The sequence below is a fragment of the Drosophila eugracilis genome, unplaced genomic scaffold (assembly GCF_018153835.1).
Source record: "Drosophila eugracilis isolate 14026-0451.02 unplaced genomic scaffold, ASM1815383v1 contig_2088, whole genome shotgun sequence".
In the NCBI taxonomy this organism is placed as follows: Eukaryota; Metazoa; Arthropoda; class Insecta; order Diptera; family Drosophilidae; genus Drosophila; species Drosophila eugracilis.
In genome coordinates this window covers 1046036-1061760 of record NW_024572964.1, presented here as the reverse complement: position 1 = coordinate 1061760, position 15725 = coordinate 1046036, and the positions used below count along the sequence as shown (strand labels likewise).

At 44.0% G+C, this 15725-nt stretch overlaps 1 protein-coding gene across 2 annotated transcripts in view; it reads left to right on the top strand.

Moving 5' to 3' along the window:
* Positions 1–15725, top strand: part of LOC108104683 (kalirin) — a 41160-nt gene that overhangs the window by 13079 nt on the left and 12356 nt on the right. The window contains exons 1-2 of one of the 2 annotated variants that reach the window (XM_017210885.2): positions 5309–6039; positions 15427–15721. In XM_017210885.2, the coding sequence (XP_017066374.1) occupies positions 5503–6039; positions 15427–15721 (832 nt within the window). In that variant the 5' untranslated portion in view covers positions 5309–5502. Of the gene's footprint in view, positions 1–5308; positions 6040–15426; positions 15722–15725 lie in introns of those variants that run through there. The other variant, XM_017210884.1, reaches the window with a different exon arrangement.

Here is a 15725-nt window from a genome sequence, read left to right as displayed (position 1 = left end):
TTTTATAGGAAATATATGGCAGTGAACCCATTATTATGGTTAAGATGTTCTGCTCAGCGAGTTTTCCCCCTATTTTCGAGGTAGCTTTAAGCTCCCGCAAGAACTTTCTCAGTGGTCCTACCTCACATGGAAACAGCTTGCCCCCTCATCCCCATCCAGCACTTCCATCTCTCTCCAGAAACGGGGATTCTGCTGCTATTGGCCAGCTGAACTAGTTTTCCCACTCGCCAGGACTCGGATACGTTCGGTACGAGGTCCTGCAACATGTTTAAAATTCATAGCAGGGCTTAATGAGATTTTCCTCGCTGGTGCGTGGAACTCTTCGAGACCGCTGGCTGTCGTCAGTTCAGAGTACCCAGATCACAGTACCCAGTACCCAGTAGCCAGGAGCAGGCTCTATCTTGTAGGTCGAGTGTGTGCTGGATTATATATGACTGCTTTTAGCGCTGTTTCGTTACATTTGCTTAATGTAAATTTTATGTGACACTTCTTTATAGTTAGGTCTGTCTGCCGGCGACGTCTTCCAACTGTCAACGGGCAGCGTTTTCTCCATTTTCGGCATTCCCGACCAGATTTCGCTACTAAAGCTAAGGAGCGCAGATTTCGAGAGGTTTTACGACCCACATAACCGTTTGTCTTATGTGCGGGAGGTTACAGAGGTTAAGGGGTTCGCTTTGTGCTAGTTTTGTATGCCTCCAGGATATTTTTAACACCCAGCCACTATTTTCGGTGTTTATTTCTTCTTAATTATATTTTATTGCTTGTCATATGATATCAAAAAGCGGGATAAAAAGTCCTTTCTTATCGTAATATCATATTATAATACAGTAATGTGAGGAATAATACATTCCTTTGAAGTTTCCTACATCTATTTTAGGTTCTTTACTGAATTTATCTTGGTTAATAAGTATTTTTCATAAACTAATCAGATTGACTCACAGTTTATGAATAAACGGAGCTATTAAAGTTGCTCACAAGTAATCATAATATTCTTCTGTGGTCATAGTTTTTATCTTTAACATTAAAAAAATAATAAAAATAATTATTAAAAACGAAATTCCCGCCCATCTGAAAACTCAAAGACCCCAACAATAACAACCAGAGAGAGAGAGAGAGAGAGAGTGAAAGCTCTGGGCAGAAGCACTCTCCCAGTTTCCATGAAAAGCTTTTAGTTTTTTGCCAATTTGAACCCCCCTTGAGGGTAGTGGGTTAAGGCAATTGCCATTGCGAATGTTTTCGGTGCGTTCGTCGCTGCGTGAGCTCGTGGATTTATATGCGGATTCGTTGGATTCGTAGATTCGTGGATTCGTGGATTCGTGTGGGGCAGCTGCTCCAGTTGCTCCGCAGAGTTTCAGCCAAGAGGTTCGTTCGCTCACCGCCGGGTCACTCGGTTTTCCTAAGTTTTCCTCTCGGATTTTCCATCGCCTGCTGCCTGCAGATGCGCGCTTCCCGGCCAAAAACGCCAATCGCAGCAGCACCAGCAATCTCTTCTTCTCCGAAACTCTGAAACTGCACTAAGATTCTCCTCTTCTTCGAGTGAACCGACATTAGAGGAGCAAAAACGCATTCACTCAGCCAACATCCATAAATAGTATGAAGACCCACTTACCGTGTCAAGTGATTGAAAATTAACCATAATCACAGTGATAAGAACAACAATGATAGCAGCGCACAAAGATAAAGACTCCGCCACAATCTCCCCTTCAAAAGTAAAGGAAAGTCAGCTGCTCGCGCTAAACAACAAGCAATAATACCGCAAATGCCCCAAAAAATTAAACAATGCTTAAAAAAGAAGATTACATAAATGTCAGCCTCTCGTTGAGGCCTAAACTGTCCCGAAAAATGCTGTAAACAAAGACCTGGCTTATATAAATAACTAGAAACAAAAAAGTGAAACAACAATCCGAGTAATGCAAATAAATATGATAAAAAGCTGTTTCTGCTGCCAAAAACTACACAAGCCCAGAATGAGAACCCTTTTTAGCATTTTTGCGAGGGCAAAAAGAAAAAGTGAGCTGAGGATGAAAATGTCTGCAGCAGCCGCGGGCGAAAATACCACCCTACCACCCAGTTTTCCGCCGCTGCTGCCTTTGACCTTTTTCACGCCTTTAGTCACTTGAGTAGCAGTTACATTCCCCTCCCGTTTAGACGTTTCGTTGCCCCCAGAAACTCAGACCCCCCGAGAACTGCTGTCAACTGCAAAGTGATCGCAGCTCGAGATACATTTTCAGTGGGAATTCTGGTCATCACCCCATAGCATTAGGAGTTTGAACACAAGCTTTAAGATTTGGTTTCATTTTGAATGTGTAATAAAGCTGTGGTTTTCGATGAAAGAGTCATAGGTTCTAAGATAAATATATATTTTGTTTAGTTATTCTTGAAATGATTCACATCTTACAGTCACATTTGAAGTATTTTGTTGATAGTCTAGCTCCTTTAGATAAACTGTGTTACTGACCCCTTTGATGTTCTTTAAACACATCTTTGTCTCACTTGTTTTCATAAAGATGATATCTAGATGGATATGGGTTTCTATTTCCATCCCAATTCCCCAGCCACATCTTGTGGCGTTTCTCATGAAGGGTATCTGATGGCTAACGCCACCAGGAGCTTTGTTCTTCTAGCAGCCGACTCACCCGAGTCGGGGCCATTAATTTCCCGCTTATCTATTGCATTTTAATATTTATTTCAACGCGATAGGGTTGCGGTTCCGTTGTTTGGCTAATGCGGCTTCTCCCTGTGTGTGGTGGCTTTTATTTTGTATTTTTTCAGTTACGGCTGATGTAGACACGACATGTTTTGGTCATTACAATTATCGAGTCGATGCATTGCAATTTAATTTGAGTGCCAGTTGGCTGGATAGCGGACAGCGGACAGCGGACATGGGGGGGCGAGTGCATTGGCCAGCCTTGTGCCCCTTCCGATGTATCCATCAGTTGTCACTGCTGCTCCTTGTTGGTTCTGGGCCCCCTTTGGCCAGCTGACCACTTCACCATTTCCATAATGGACCCAACCCTTGGCCAAAGGCCAGTTTGGCCTAATCTAATCCAATTTGCAGACGGAAGCAATTAAAACAGCATACGAACAGCACAAACATTAGCAACTGTGGTCGGTCAAAACCGCTTAGTTAACCCAACAAAGCCGAACAAGGGAAAAACATTTTCCAAACTGCAATTGGATGCCTTTTTCTACTTGGGGAGACTCCCACTTTTATTTTGATCTCGTGTGAAAAGTTTCAAAGCTTGTTCTAAGCCTGGCAGGAAGTTCTTTCAGTTTTGTGTTTCTTAATCTTAAAGGTTCTTATGGAGATGATAGAATTTAAATTAGAAATTCTATTCCAAACGGAATATAGTATATTACATAGATATATTGTTAAGTTACTTGTTGCCAAAAGGGGGTTTCCCCTTAGGTTTTCCAACCATCAAGGGAGCGAGCAAAAGTTACCAAGCTTACTTTAAGTTGGCAAGAGATTAAATTAATTTAGTTTGAAATCTAAGCGCTGCTCTAACAACACTCCCTGGCTCCTCCATTCTCGCCACTGTGTGCATTCATTTGCAAAAATTGAATTAGGTTGGCTTTTTGAGTGAATGAAATGAAAGTATTAGGGAAACGGAGAAGCCAACGGAGGAAGATGGAAAATATTTCTGGCATTTTGTCAACGCCACAAAATGTCAACGAGTCCTTACAGAGGGTGTAAGTACACACACACACACAAAGTAGCAAAGTTTTTAATGTTGCTTAAAGAGCAGAAACCAAACCAGCAGCATCTGGCCAAAGTGATGGGAATGCCACTTAGCCGGCAACAGCAGCTGTTCCAAAACCCTCAATTTTCCTCGAATGTATGCAAATTTTCACGGGCAGCTCATGCCGAGCATCTGTAAATACCCTTACCTTGGCTGCTTAATGTTCCATTGCTAAACCAATAAAAATATCTCAATAAGTTAAGCAAATCAAAGTATTTGGCTATTGAGCTGTAAGGGAAATTCCTATCGAGGACTCAGCTGGAAATATTTACGCTAGACAGGAGAATTTTCATGACCTAAAAGTATTAATTTAAAATCAACGGGCTTAGTGTTTTTAAATCTTGTAAGAGATAATCATCTTAGGCCTTGGAAGCTGCAATTAAATAATTTTCAGCTGGAAAGAGTCTTTCTGATTCACTCGAGGTACTTCCCTGCTCTTTGCTTGGCATCGCTTTTCGCAAATTGTTTTCCCCCGAACTATTGTGTAGGTAAGGACTGAGAGGGCGAAATAGCGAGAAAAGCAAACAGAATCAGAGAAAAACCCAGTCATAATTGCTCGGCCGCGACTCGGAGATCGGTGGACCGGGCGAAGTGGCAGTGGCTATGGCGCACCTGCCACATCTTCAGAGTCTCGGGATTCTTTTCGGAAACACGCGCTAAATGCCTGGCAACGACCGTCGAGCAACAAACAGAAATGTGTAAAAATAACAAACCCATGTGCACAGATATAGGCTTATATACGGACATAGTTCGGGGTAAACAAACGTGCGCTGAGAGAACTCAAGATAAATTCTGGGCCGTTTGGCGGTGGCCAGCTTTTTATCTATGCAAATAAAATAAATAAAATATATTTGGCCGTATAACTAAACGAAATCAAAACAGAAGCGGGAGAAAAGTGGCGGTGGAATGATGCTGACAACACAAGGCCAATGTCTTTAATTTACTCGATTCACTTTGCTCACTGGCCAAAAAACAACAATCACACCAATTAAACTTACAATTCACGACCGTTGAGTGTAAAAAATAGTGCATAAAAATCAAAGCCAAACAAAATGAAAACTCATTAGCAATGAAAACAAACAAGGAAGCACAAAGAGTTCAATGTTATAACCTCAATCAAAATCAATTTTAGTTCTCTTAATTATTAATTTTCATTTGCAAATAATGATTTCCAATCACTTTTTCTCCTGTGCCTCCTTTGTTTGCTCAACTAAGAACGGTTTTAATCCGTTTGTATTACAACATTCAATCAAATTAAAGTCATAATTAAACGCAGCACAGGCTGTGCTATTCATTAAAATGCTAAATGCAGTCTGCCAGCTTAAAATTGATCATACGCCGCGTTGCGCTAATTGAAAGTCAAAGACAGCGAAAACCGAGACCGCAGCGAAACTGTCACCGCCATAAGTGAAATCCATATAGATAGATACACAGTGCGAGTGCGAATGTGTGTGTGTTGGTGTGTTGGTGTGCGAACATCCTGCAGGATGTAAAATCCAATCAGGCAGCCTCTCTCTCATACACACACACACACTCGCTGGTAAATAAAAATAAAACATTTTGGCCTAGGAGTCGGAGAACTTTATCGATTTGCGGCTGGCTGCTGGTAAGCCCCGAATTTGTTTTAAAAATAAAAGAGCCCACCGCCCCCTTTTTTTTGGACTGTGATTTAACCGAAAGATGAGAGTGATTGGATAGAAACACAAAGGCAAAAAGGAAAGCAGAAAGAGGAAAGAGGAGACAAAGGAACGAAGGAATCATGAAGAGTGTCAAGAAGTTTCTCAATGAGCGGATGAACAGCGTCGACTCCGCCGATGGCATTGGCGGAGGCGGGAAGAAGAGCTCGCTGGAGCGGCTCAAGTACAGCGAGGATACGCCGACCAAGGGGTACGTCTCCTTGCCGAACACTCCGCTGCCCATGAGCGCCCCCATCGCCGTGGGAGATCCCTCTCCGTCGCCGTCCATTGCGGACTCTGCTCAAAATACTCCACTCTGCACCCTGCAGGAGGACGACTCCACCTCCCCACCGCCGGCAGGAACCGGAACCGGAACAGCCGGCAAGAATGGCCACAGTCAGCAGGAGCAGTCGCCGTTCACCTTTCCCGCTGTGTCCACATCTTCTGCCAATTCCGCCCCAAATCCTGCTCCAGTCCAGCGAAAGAGTCGCCGCAAGATCTCACTGCCCTGGTTCCGGCAGTCCAGCGTCACGGGTCACGGAGTTTTGGCCCGACAACATACCATCGATACTCCCAGCTCCTTCCGATTCTTTCGACAGCCCAGCAGCAGTGGACTCAAGGTATTATCAGTAATTGTAGGAAACTTACTTAGATTGCAGGTGTAATGAATCAGCACAAGTGAGACACGAGTGTGACTATAGTGGCCATAGTGACGCTTTCTTTAAAATCAAAAGAAGGACTTAAGGTCCTCCCTAATAACATTGCCTTAAAACTTGTTTGCTATTCCAACATCTTAAGACTTTGATCAAAACTTTCTTTGTGATTTCAAGAAATCATTTCTCTTAAGAACCGTAGTTTCCCGCAATGCCTCGCCGTCGCCTCCTCTGATAAGGGTCGATTGATGCCACGCTCGGATTGACAGGCCATCAAATATTAATGCTAAACATGGCAGCGATTGCCTTGACCTTATCGGAAACTTGCCCAGCTTATCTTTTATTTAGCTGCGGCAAAAGTTTGCCACCCCGCCTTCTCCGGCGGCGCAAAGTGCAAAGGTCACCAGCTTGCGGCTTGGACTTCCTTGTAGTCGTGATATCCTTGGCTTTGCTGCCCCATCCTCCCCCTACAAATCATGCAACAGTTTTACTCACTGAATGCGGTTCGATAAGTGCGCCGTGACTGGACCTGCGATTAATGTAGCTTCTCCTTATGGGAAAACCACTGAGGAAAATATCTTGCTTTGAAATTTGAATTTCAATTGATAGTGATGTATATCATACTTAAAGGAAGCTTAAAAAAGTTTAGTATTTGGTCTGCAGTCCAATAAATATTGGCTAGAATGTTTCCAAAGCCTTGCATCTAATGATAAATCACAATGACTTCAGTTTGGAATCTGATTTATGTACTAAGTGCTGGTCTATGGTTGAGATTATAAACAAACAACTAAACTTAACTCTAAAATAAATAGGTAATAGGTTATCCATAGAAGTTGTTCTAAATAGATGTCGGCTATGGTTTAGGCAATAACCCTGAATCTTGTCTAAATATGGCCAGCGAGAATCTCTCCTTTCATCTAAAGCTTTCCACTCTCCCTTTCCTATTTACAGCCTTGGTGGCCAAGGGTCTTTGACTTTCTTGTATGCCATGCTATTTATTTTGATTAGTTGTGGAAGAGTCGAGCCGCGTTGCCTGTAAACTGGTTGTTGACCCAAGCAGACAGCAGCGACGCCGTTTAATAAGCCCATTAATCATACGCAGTGTGGCGCGCTAATTTATTTGCTCGCTACTCACCATTGTCACTGCTTCAATTACCGCCCCCGCTTCCCTTGGCCCAATCCGTAACTAGTTCTTTCCTTTTTGCCACATCACATAATGTATTTATCACTTCATCAGGCCACGTAAGCCTTATCATCATCGTTGACTCCCCAGTCTGTTCCGCCTTCCCGCCAGGCTTCCTGTGCTGCATTGTGTCGTGAGCTGACCTTGCCCCTGCCTCCATTTCTTTTGCTCCCCTGACTTCCTTTGTCATATTCGGGGTTTGAGTGATGTCTCCGGGAGGCAGACAGCTTCCTGGTCTCCTCATAATCGCATTGCCCTTTCTGCTCAATTTACTTGATGCTGATGCTGATGCTGGTGCTGTCGGCCTTTCATAAATTTCTGCTTCATTTAAGTTTTCCTGTTGTCGTGGGAGTTCATTTAAGAGCAGTGAGGAATGTTTCTCTCACGGAGAATTATCTTGTCTTTAAATTCATAACAAGATTAATAGGTCATCAGATAAATGAGGAAATTTTCATAGTGTATACTAACTTTACTCTTAAGAAAACCAAATCTGCAGTAGGCATCCACTGTTTTTTGTAGTGTACATGCAGGGAGCTGCAAGATTTTAATTTGGTGTCGCGAAAATATTTATGCGCTCGTTGAATATTTTGCAAGCAAATTTGTGCGAGGCGTAAACTTTAGTGGGGCATTTCCTTGCTCCTTGCTGCTCGTAGCGGAGCAGGCATTCCACGGGGCGTATGCTTTATGCATTTTGTTATGGCATACTTTCGAGCGCACACGCAAAATAAATCGCATGCAGCGAAGTAAGAAGCAGTTTCCCCTCACATTTTCTCTGCTGGCGCGTTGAAAAGGAAATTTGCTGCCACACGAAAATATGTCTCATGATGATGCTGCTTCTGTTACTGCTGCTGCTGTTGTCAGCTGCAGTTGGCTTACAGCGTCGAGCGCTCCTTCAGCTGGGCTTCCTCTATTTTTCTATTTTTCCTATTTGCAAGAGCCACAAGAAATGCTGGCACTCTAACAATGGAAAATACATTTCGTAGTCGGATGAGAAAACGTTGAACGCTGAGCAAACCGTTGAAAAGTCGTGCAGCTGAGGAGGCACCAACATGCAGGCAAACAAAGTGCAGAAAATGTAGAACAATTTTAATAAATCTCATCATTCTGGGAACTTGAGGACAAAGTTACCTGCGGATAGCAACTACTTTCGCTCTTCAAGAACATGGCAAACAGACAAAGCCAGGAAGCTCCTCGAGCCCTTGTCGTTGTTTCCTCAATGGCAGCACTGATATGCAAATTGCGATGGAAAGCCAAAGCCAGCTGAAAAAGTAGGAATAGCCGAATAGCCGAGAAAAACAGCAGACAAAGCACTGAGGAGCTGCTGTAAGGCAGAAGGCCAAACAAATTTGTAACTAAATTGTCATCAGAAGTGTGCTATGACAGCAGAACTCGAGATGTTTTCTGCAGAGCCGCAAGATACATGATTCTTGACATTGCGAGCACAGAGCAAATACAAGGGCCAAAGGAAAGCGCTTAAAGGACATACTTATCCAGGTGATTTGCTGAGGTTTAGTGCTGTGAATGGCACAGACAGATTTGGTAGATCGAACTAATAAACCTTAAATTATACAAAAAGAGATTTAATACCAATCAAAACACTCTTGCATTCAGGGAATTAAAAGTGCCAATAAATCAATGTTCAAAAATATGCATAAATCCCCTCAATACTGATCCGAAAGTAAAACAACAAACAAGCTCCCAGATTCAGCGAATTGAAAAGGCAAATGTATCCATTTTGTGCCCAGATGTGCATAAATTTAAAGAGAAATCAAAGTTCGCATCACAGACTGAAAATTATGAAGAATAAATGAAAAACAAGCCAACTGTAATAACTTTAGCAAGCCAAGGGAAACTTTCAGGGCTTTCAAATCTAAAAAAGCGGACTGATTTTAATTAAATAAAACATTGTTTATGAAGAATGACAAAACGGAATGCCATCAATTTCATAAATCCGACTATTGTTAACGAAAAACTAAGGATTTTATCGATTTGAAGGCTCTCCGTTTTTATTTGAGGTCCCGATGTGGTAGGTCGTAATCCCAATAAGGCCTGCTGCACATCAGAATGACCATCTGAATGGAAAGCCTTAGGCTGGTTTTTCCTCGCTCTCCTTCTGACCCAACGCCTCGCATTTCGGCCATAAAATCAATGGCAAATGCTGTGACACGCCCACCGATAGACATCGTATTTTTTAAAACCAAAAGCCGCCTCTCGCACGATTGCTCCCCATGGAGGAAAAGTGGGGGAGTGGCACGTCCCATCTGTCATCCACAGTTCCCGCTGGCAATCCAATCCAATGGACATGAGCGAGTCTCTGCCGGCCACAAATTGCCGATGTCCTGGCTCTTGTTGCCCCCCAAAGTTTGTCCTCTTTTCCCCCGCCGCTTGCTCCCTGGGCCTTAAGAGGGGATCAGTGGGCTTGGGGGAACCGGACACCCAACTTGACATGGGGCCAACTCTTTTAAAATCCCAAACAGCATTTGGGCTGGTCAAGGCTGAGCCTCGAAGTCCGAGGCTTCCGGCAGTTGGCTGTTGGCTTTTGGTTTTGTTTGCCTGCTGTTCGCACCAAAATGTTGGTTCTGTCCATCGGAATCCAGAACAACGGGATGATTTGTCCTTAAGGAGGGAATATTCTCTGGCCGCATACTGGTTGCCCCTACCAGGCTTCATTAATGGCTGCTTTCATCGGGCATTGAATGTCCTCTGACTGCTTGGCCTTTCGTTTTGAAACTGTCACTATTGATATCTTATCTCTTTCTTACATTCAAGTAATTAAGATATTAATAAGTAGATTGTAAAACAATTAAGAAGGCGTTAATAGCGAACATAACTTAAGGTGAAACTTAGTAAATCAATTAATTTCTTAGACAGCCCATTTTAAGCAAGGAACGTTTTAGTTTTGCCCTGCTGGATTCCGTTATCGATCATGTCGTAGTTGCACGTAATTGATTTAGAATATTATTCGATTTGCGCTGTAAATGACTTTCATTCAGCACTTACACCCACTTGGAGGCCACACCTCCATCTCCACCCAAAGCCCATGAGGCACATTAGCAGGCGGGCCAGACAATGGGCCTACCGATGGGTGGATGGGGATGGGATTGGGAGGGAAATGTGGCTGCTTTCGGTGTTAACATGTTGTCGTACAATTACTAGACCGCAGAGCGAGATCTACACGAAAAGAAATGCTTATTAATATGCTGCACTGAGATCAATTTTAGTACTAATCAAGGTAGACTCCAAATAAGCCTAAAAGTACTTACGAATCAGAAAGGTCAGTAAGGTAATATGGATATCGAAATGACGAGTGTTTTCTTTATCTGTACCCTGCTGCTCTTCCGCCTCTGTGCTCCTGCTCCTGCTCCTGCTCCTGTTGTTTGCCATCTTGTCGACTGGGTGTTTGCCACAACGTAATTGATGTCGGGACCCCGGGAACGACCTCTGACCCCTGCTGCACCTGCTGGCTGCCAGCGAACCCACTGTGCGAGTTAATTGAATAATAGACGTTTATGTTTTATGTACCCCAGCACCACACAGCCAGTTTGCGGCTATCTATAAGTACACACATTTATTTTCACACAAATGTGTTTCGCTGGTATATATATGTATATAATATATAGATATATATAGATGTATATATATCTGCGGGCCTCCCTTTCCATATTTTTGTATATGCGCTGGCATATCTGTGTGATTTATGGCGCCCATGAGGCCATTTAGGCGAACAAATTCCAGCAAAGCAGCAACGGCATACAAAATCTGTCTAAAATTGTTCTCTTCCACTCAATATCTGAGTTTGAATCAAATGGATCGAAGGGGAAGTCCTCCTTCTGGCCTTTTCTGCCTCCTTGCAAGCATCTCACTGATTTTTCAGTTTAAAGCTGAGTTTGGTAAATGCTGTAAACGGTGAATCCACTTTGAAAAACTCAAATTTGTTAAGATGAAAGGAATAATTTAATGTTTATATTTTTTCATTTCTGTTAAAAGGAACAACTTTAAGGATCAAACTTGATTTCTTAACTAAACATCGTTGTCTGCCTGGCAAATGAAAAGCCACAATGCGCGAGGTGCCCATGTGGTCATTTGCCCGCCTCTTAAGAAAACGTGTTCAAAAGTATGGCTGGGTTGTCCGGCGTCCCAATTTAAAAACTTGGCCTTCTGTCCAGATGCGGTGGACACAAACTGATGCACCAGGGAGCCCTCACGCCTGATGCCAAGCCAATAGTTTTCGGATTCTACAAGTTTCGAACGAATAGCGTCCAGCTCTTGTTGGCTTTGGAACGAAGCTAAGTAGCCGCCCATTTGGCGACAAGTACTTCCAGCGGATTCCCAATCCAGGCGTTCGGTTTTCTCAACGTAAAAATATCTAGAACCAATCTTCTGGAACTTTGGGGGTATGCTAAATGCCGAAGTCTCGTGTTTTGCGGCCAGAGATGACTGGATTCTACTTAGTTTTGAATATATGTCGTTGAGCTTTTCTTCAACCCTGTCCAGTTGAGTTGCCTCGCCAAGGCTAAGCAGGAAAAGATTAACAAATCCGAACAAAATAAGTTTCCTTGGCTTGAACATTTTATATGTGAGCAACCACTCCAGACGAAGGCTTCTAATTGACTGAATTTCTGGATTGGAATGCCTTAACAGGGAAGGGCCTTACTATTCTTAAAACGCAATTGCAAGATTTTATTCCAGCTGTACGCTATGATTGGCTCGTTCTTATCGTTTTTGGTGGCTTTGGAATTTGCAAACATCCCAATCTGCTATCCAACAAATACACTTTCCCTCATCCGAAACATATAAGTTGTTTTGATGATAACCAAAGTGGATTTTGGGAACTATATTCCTCAGTGCATGGAGCAGCTTGCTGGGCCATTATCCCAATCAGTTAAATGATGTTTGTAATTTCACTTGACAGCCCTGACGTTCGCTTTTATGTGCCCTTCCTTCGAGCCGCCCCCTGTTGCCTAAACATATTTTTTAATGACTTAACAATTGATGGCTTTTTGGGTCGTCGTCGCAGCAATTGCGTTTTTACGATGCCTCTTGAAAGGCAAAAAAAGACATGAGCTTACATCCAATGTCGGGACACCTTCCCCAACGCCCCTTGGAGGGAAAAGCTGTGGGCGGTGAGGGACGGGGAAGCGAGCGAGGGAACCCATCAATAATAACGTAAACATTTCGGCAAATCGCTTTACAATTTGCCCAACCGAGAAGAAAGGAAAAGAGGCGCACATTTTCCTGAGCCTTTCCTTTTTGAGAGTCTGTTTTCCGAGCTGAGCTATTATTGTTATCAGCATGTAATCAGCAGGCAGAGCAGAGGGAAGTTCCCTGAGAAAACTTTGCCCTCGAAATGCGAGTGCCGACTGCAAAGTGTCCGGACTGTCAACGAATTTCGACCTTGGACTTTCTCCCAGGACTTCCATCTGCAAAGTTTCCCTCAGTTTCGGCTGCATTCTAGGCTTGTTCTTCCGTTCTTCTGTTTGTTTTCCTCCTTTCAGCTATGCAAATCCGCCTGGAAAGTTTTCAATTGCCTATGGAAAATAGATGAGGCTAGCGGCTGACTGCCAATTTATGGCTCCCAATAGCTTTAAAATCGTTCCTTCCCGGTTCTTACTTTACACGGAATTCTAAATTTAGTTGGCAGCCTTGCCCCTTCGCCTATTAAATATGCAAATGCGCAAAAGAAAATGTAAGCCATGTTAATTATTTTTATGCAAAAGCGATGGCAAAACGGCAAAGACGAGACCCAACAAGGCAGCGTTGATTGCATTTTGCAGCTGGAAAAACTCGTGCGATTTTCCTCTCCGTTTGCTTGATTTTTCCTCTGCCTTCGCCTGGAATATCCTTTCATTATTTTAATGAAAGACTCGGTCAGAAGGCGAAACAAAAGCGAACATGAACTTAATTTGTAGCCACAATGAAATGGAAAACTCGGCAAAAGAAAGCCGAGTTAATTTTCGGGGGAAATTGAGATGGAATAGGGCTGCTGAGGCTCTCAGCCGATTTCAAATGCTCGCATTAAACAGCTTCTCTGTTGCAGTTGATTTTCCTGATTCCTGACAGCTGCTTTTTCCTTCTGGGTTTTCACTCTCACTCACCCATCGGGCTGGGGAAAATGAGGGAGAAAATGCTGCCTGATGGCAGCTTATTAGTGCGATTGTGAGTGTGGGTGAATGTGCGTGACTGCTGCAATTTGCAGCCCACTGTGATGATGACGATGTTGATAATGATGGCTGGCTGCGATGAGTATCATATTGCGTATACGCATTACGTATACGCCACCGGCGTGTGCAGCAGTCGGGCGAGAACTTTTGACTGCAGCACAAAGCACAGCAACATACTTAACGTCAGCTTAAAAACATGCTCCTCTGATTTGTTTTCCCATTTTGGCCGCCAAACAGTTTTCCTTGGGGCTGAGTGGCAATTTAAGAGCCTCGAATAAAAAATAAATAAAAAAAATAATTTGACAACCAGCCGCCACGCCCCCGAAGAACCGCGCCTCTCGTCTTGCGAGAACTGTTGTCGAAAAACTTTTCCAAACTTTTCCTCGGAAACTTTTCAACTAATTGCATTACAAGCGGAAACGTGCACACACACACACACAAACAGGCGCACACGCACACCATCAGCAGAACAAATGCCTCTTACCGCACACAGACACATGCACTGCCTCCCCACTAATACTCGCACACAGGAGCGCGGCACGTTTCCGTGTCAGTGCTGCTTAATTAACACAGCGCCCTGGCTGGGGATCCTAAAAGGAAACTGAGTCCTGTGGATGTGTGTGTCCCTACACTGGGAATTAATTTTGACCTTCTTAGTAATTGAAAATCATCTTTCAGATATCAATATAGGATTATCTATACTCAACAAAGTTAAATATGTATACCTTTTGATGGGATAGGAGATATTTCCAGATTATACATTTTTTTCAGTGCACAAAATGAACAGGTCTCTCTCACAGAGGCTAAAGGCAGCGAGGCGAGCATAATAAACTAAGCTCTCTGCCGCTGCTCTTGCTCCTGTCCGCTGATGAAGTTGATTTAATTGCGCTTATGAGCGCCAGCCCCGCCCCCTGTTTCCCATTTGCCATTACCCACTTTCCACACACCCATCTCCCAACACCAACCACCCACCACCCGCTCGTCAACTGCCGTTTGCCTTGGCGACATCATTTCGCCATTTGGCCCATGCCCCATGCCCCAGGCCCACCTGACAGGTGTTTCCATGCAGCCTGCTCCCTCAGCCAGTTTATGGCGTGTCCCACATAAATATTGTATGTGAAATAAATATGATCCCCAGCTCTCGGGGAATTTCATAAAGAGCTAAAATATTTCTGCCTCACGCGTGCCCAGAAGACGTAGCAGTGCTTCCAGTCTTCCAATTGTCGCCGCAAACTGGATTAAAGTTTATTAAAGGAATGTGAAAAAATCTAATTAGTTTTTAAGTTTTTTTTGCTTCAATATTTCGCTCTGTGCATCCTCTGAAGAGTCCAATGGCATCGATTGGTGATTAACCACAAATTTCCCATGCAGCCCTCTGCCCTGTTGGGATTTTAAAGGCTGATAGGCGCCCACACATCGACACCCCTGGCCAGGCCTCATGTAAATTAATAAACTTGTGAATTATTAATGCTCATAGGGATGGGGATGCTCTGTCTCTTGTGGGTTGTCCCGGTGGCTTGCCGCCAATCAAATCTGGCGGAAGTGCTCCTCCTTCCGGTTCCTTGTGTTTCCAGTGGCACAATGGACGTGTGCTAAGCTCGAATGGCTTTCTAATTAGTTCGTTCGCTTTTCCGATGATCCTTGAAGCCCTCACAGTCCTCGGCCTTTGTTCTGGCGGTCAATCAATAAGGCTCTGAGGCCTCGACCTCGACCCGAGCATGTTAACCCGCTGAAGGCGCCTTAGACACAAAGCCTGCTCACCCAGCTATGCCTCTATTAGGGCTCATAAAATCTCTTTTAATCATTAGAACGTTGTAAGAATCGCCTGTTTTGTCTATTACTAGGCTTTAACTGAAAGTAGAGATAAATATTTATAAGATATGGCCACTTTAATTTAGTTAAATTAATAAATTGAATAAATACTCAGTATGAAATGGGTTAACTGCCCGAGAACTGAAAGCGTCATCCGATACTCATCAGTGAACCTTTTCCCTCTTCTTTCCTTTCCAGCTGGGCAACCAGGAGGCCACCTGGGTGGTGGCTGACTACATCGCCAGTCCTGGCAGCAACGAGCTGAGCGTTAGCAAAGGACAGCAGGTGGAGATTATCGAGCCGCCCACCGCCGGCGAGCCGGACTTCTGCCTGGTGCGCCTGAATCCTCAGCACGAGGATGCCGCCGTGCAGGAAGGACTCGTCCCTGTCTCAGTGCTCAAACCGCCGCCGGGCTCACACAAACACGGTTCCGGATCCGGAGCGAACGCAGCCGGAGCAGTCGGCTCTCAGAAGTCCGACATGCAGGATCAGGGTAA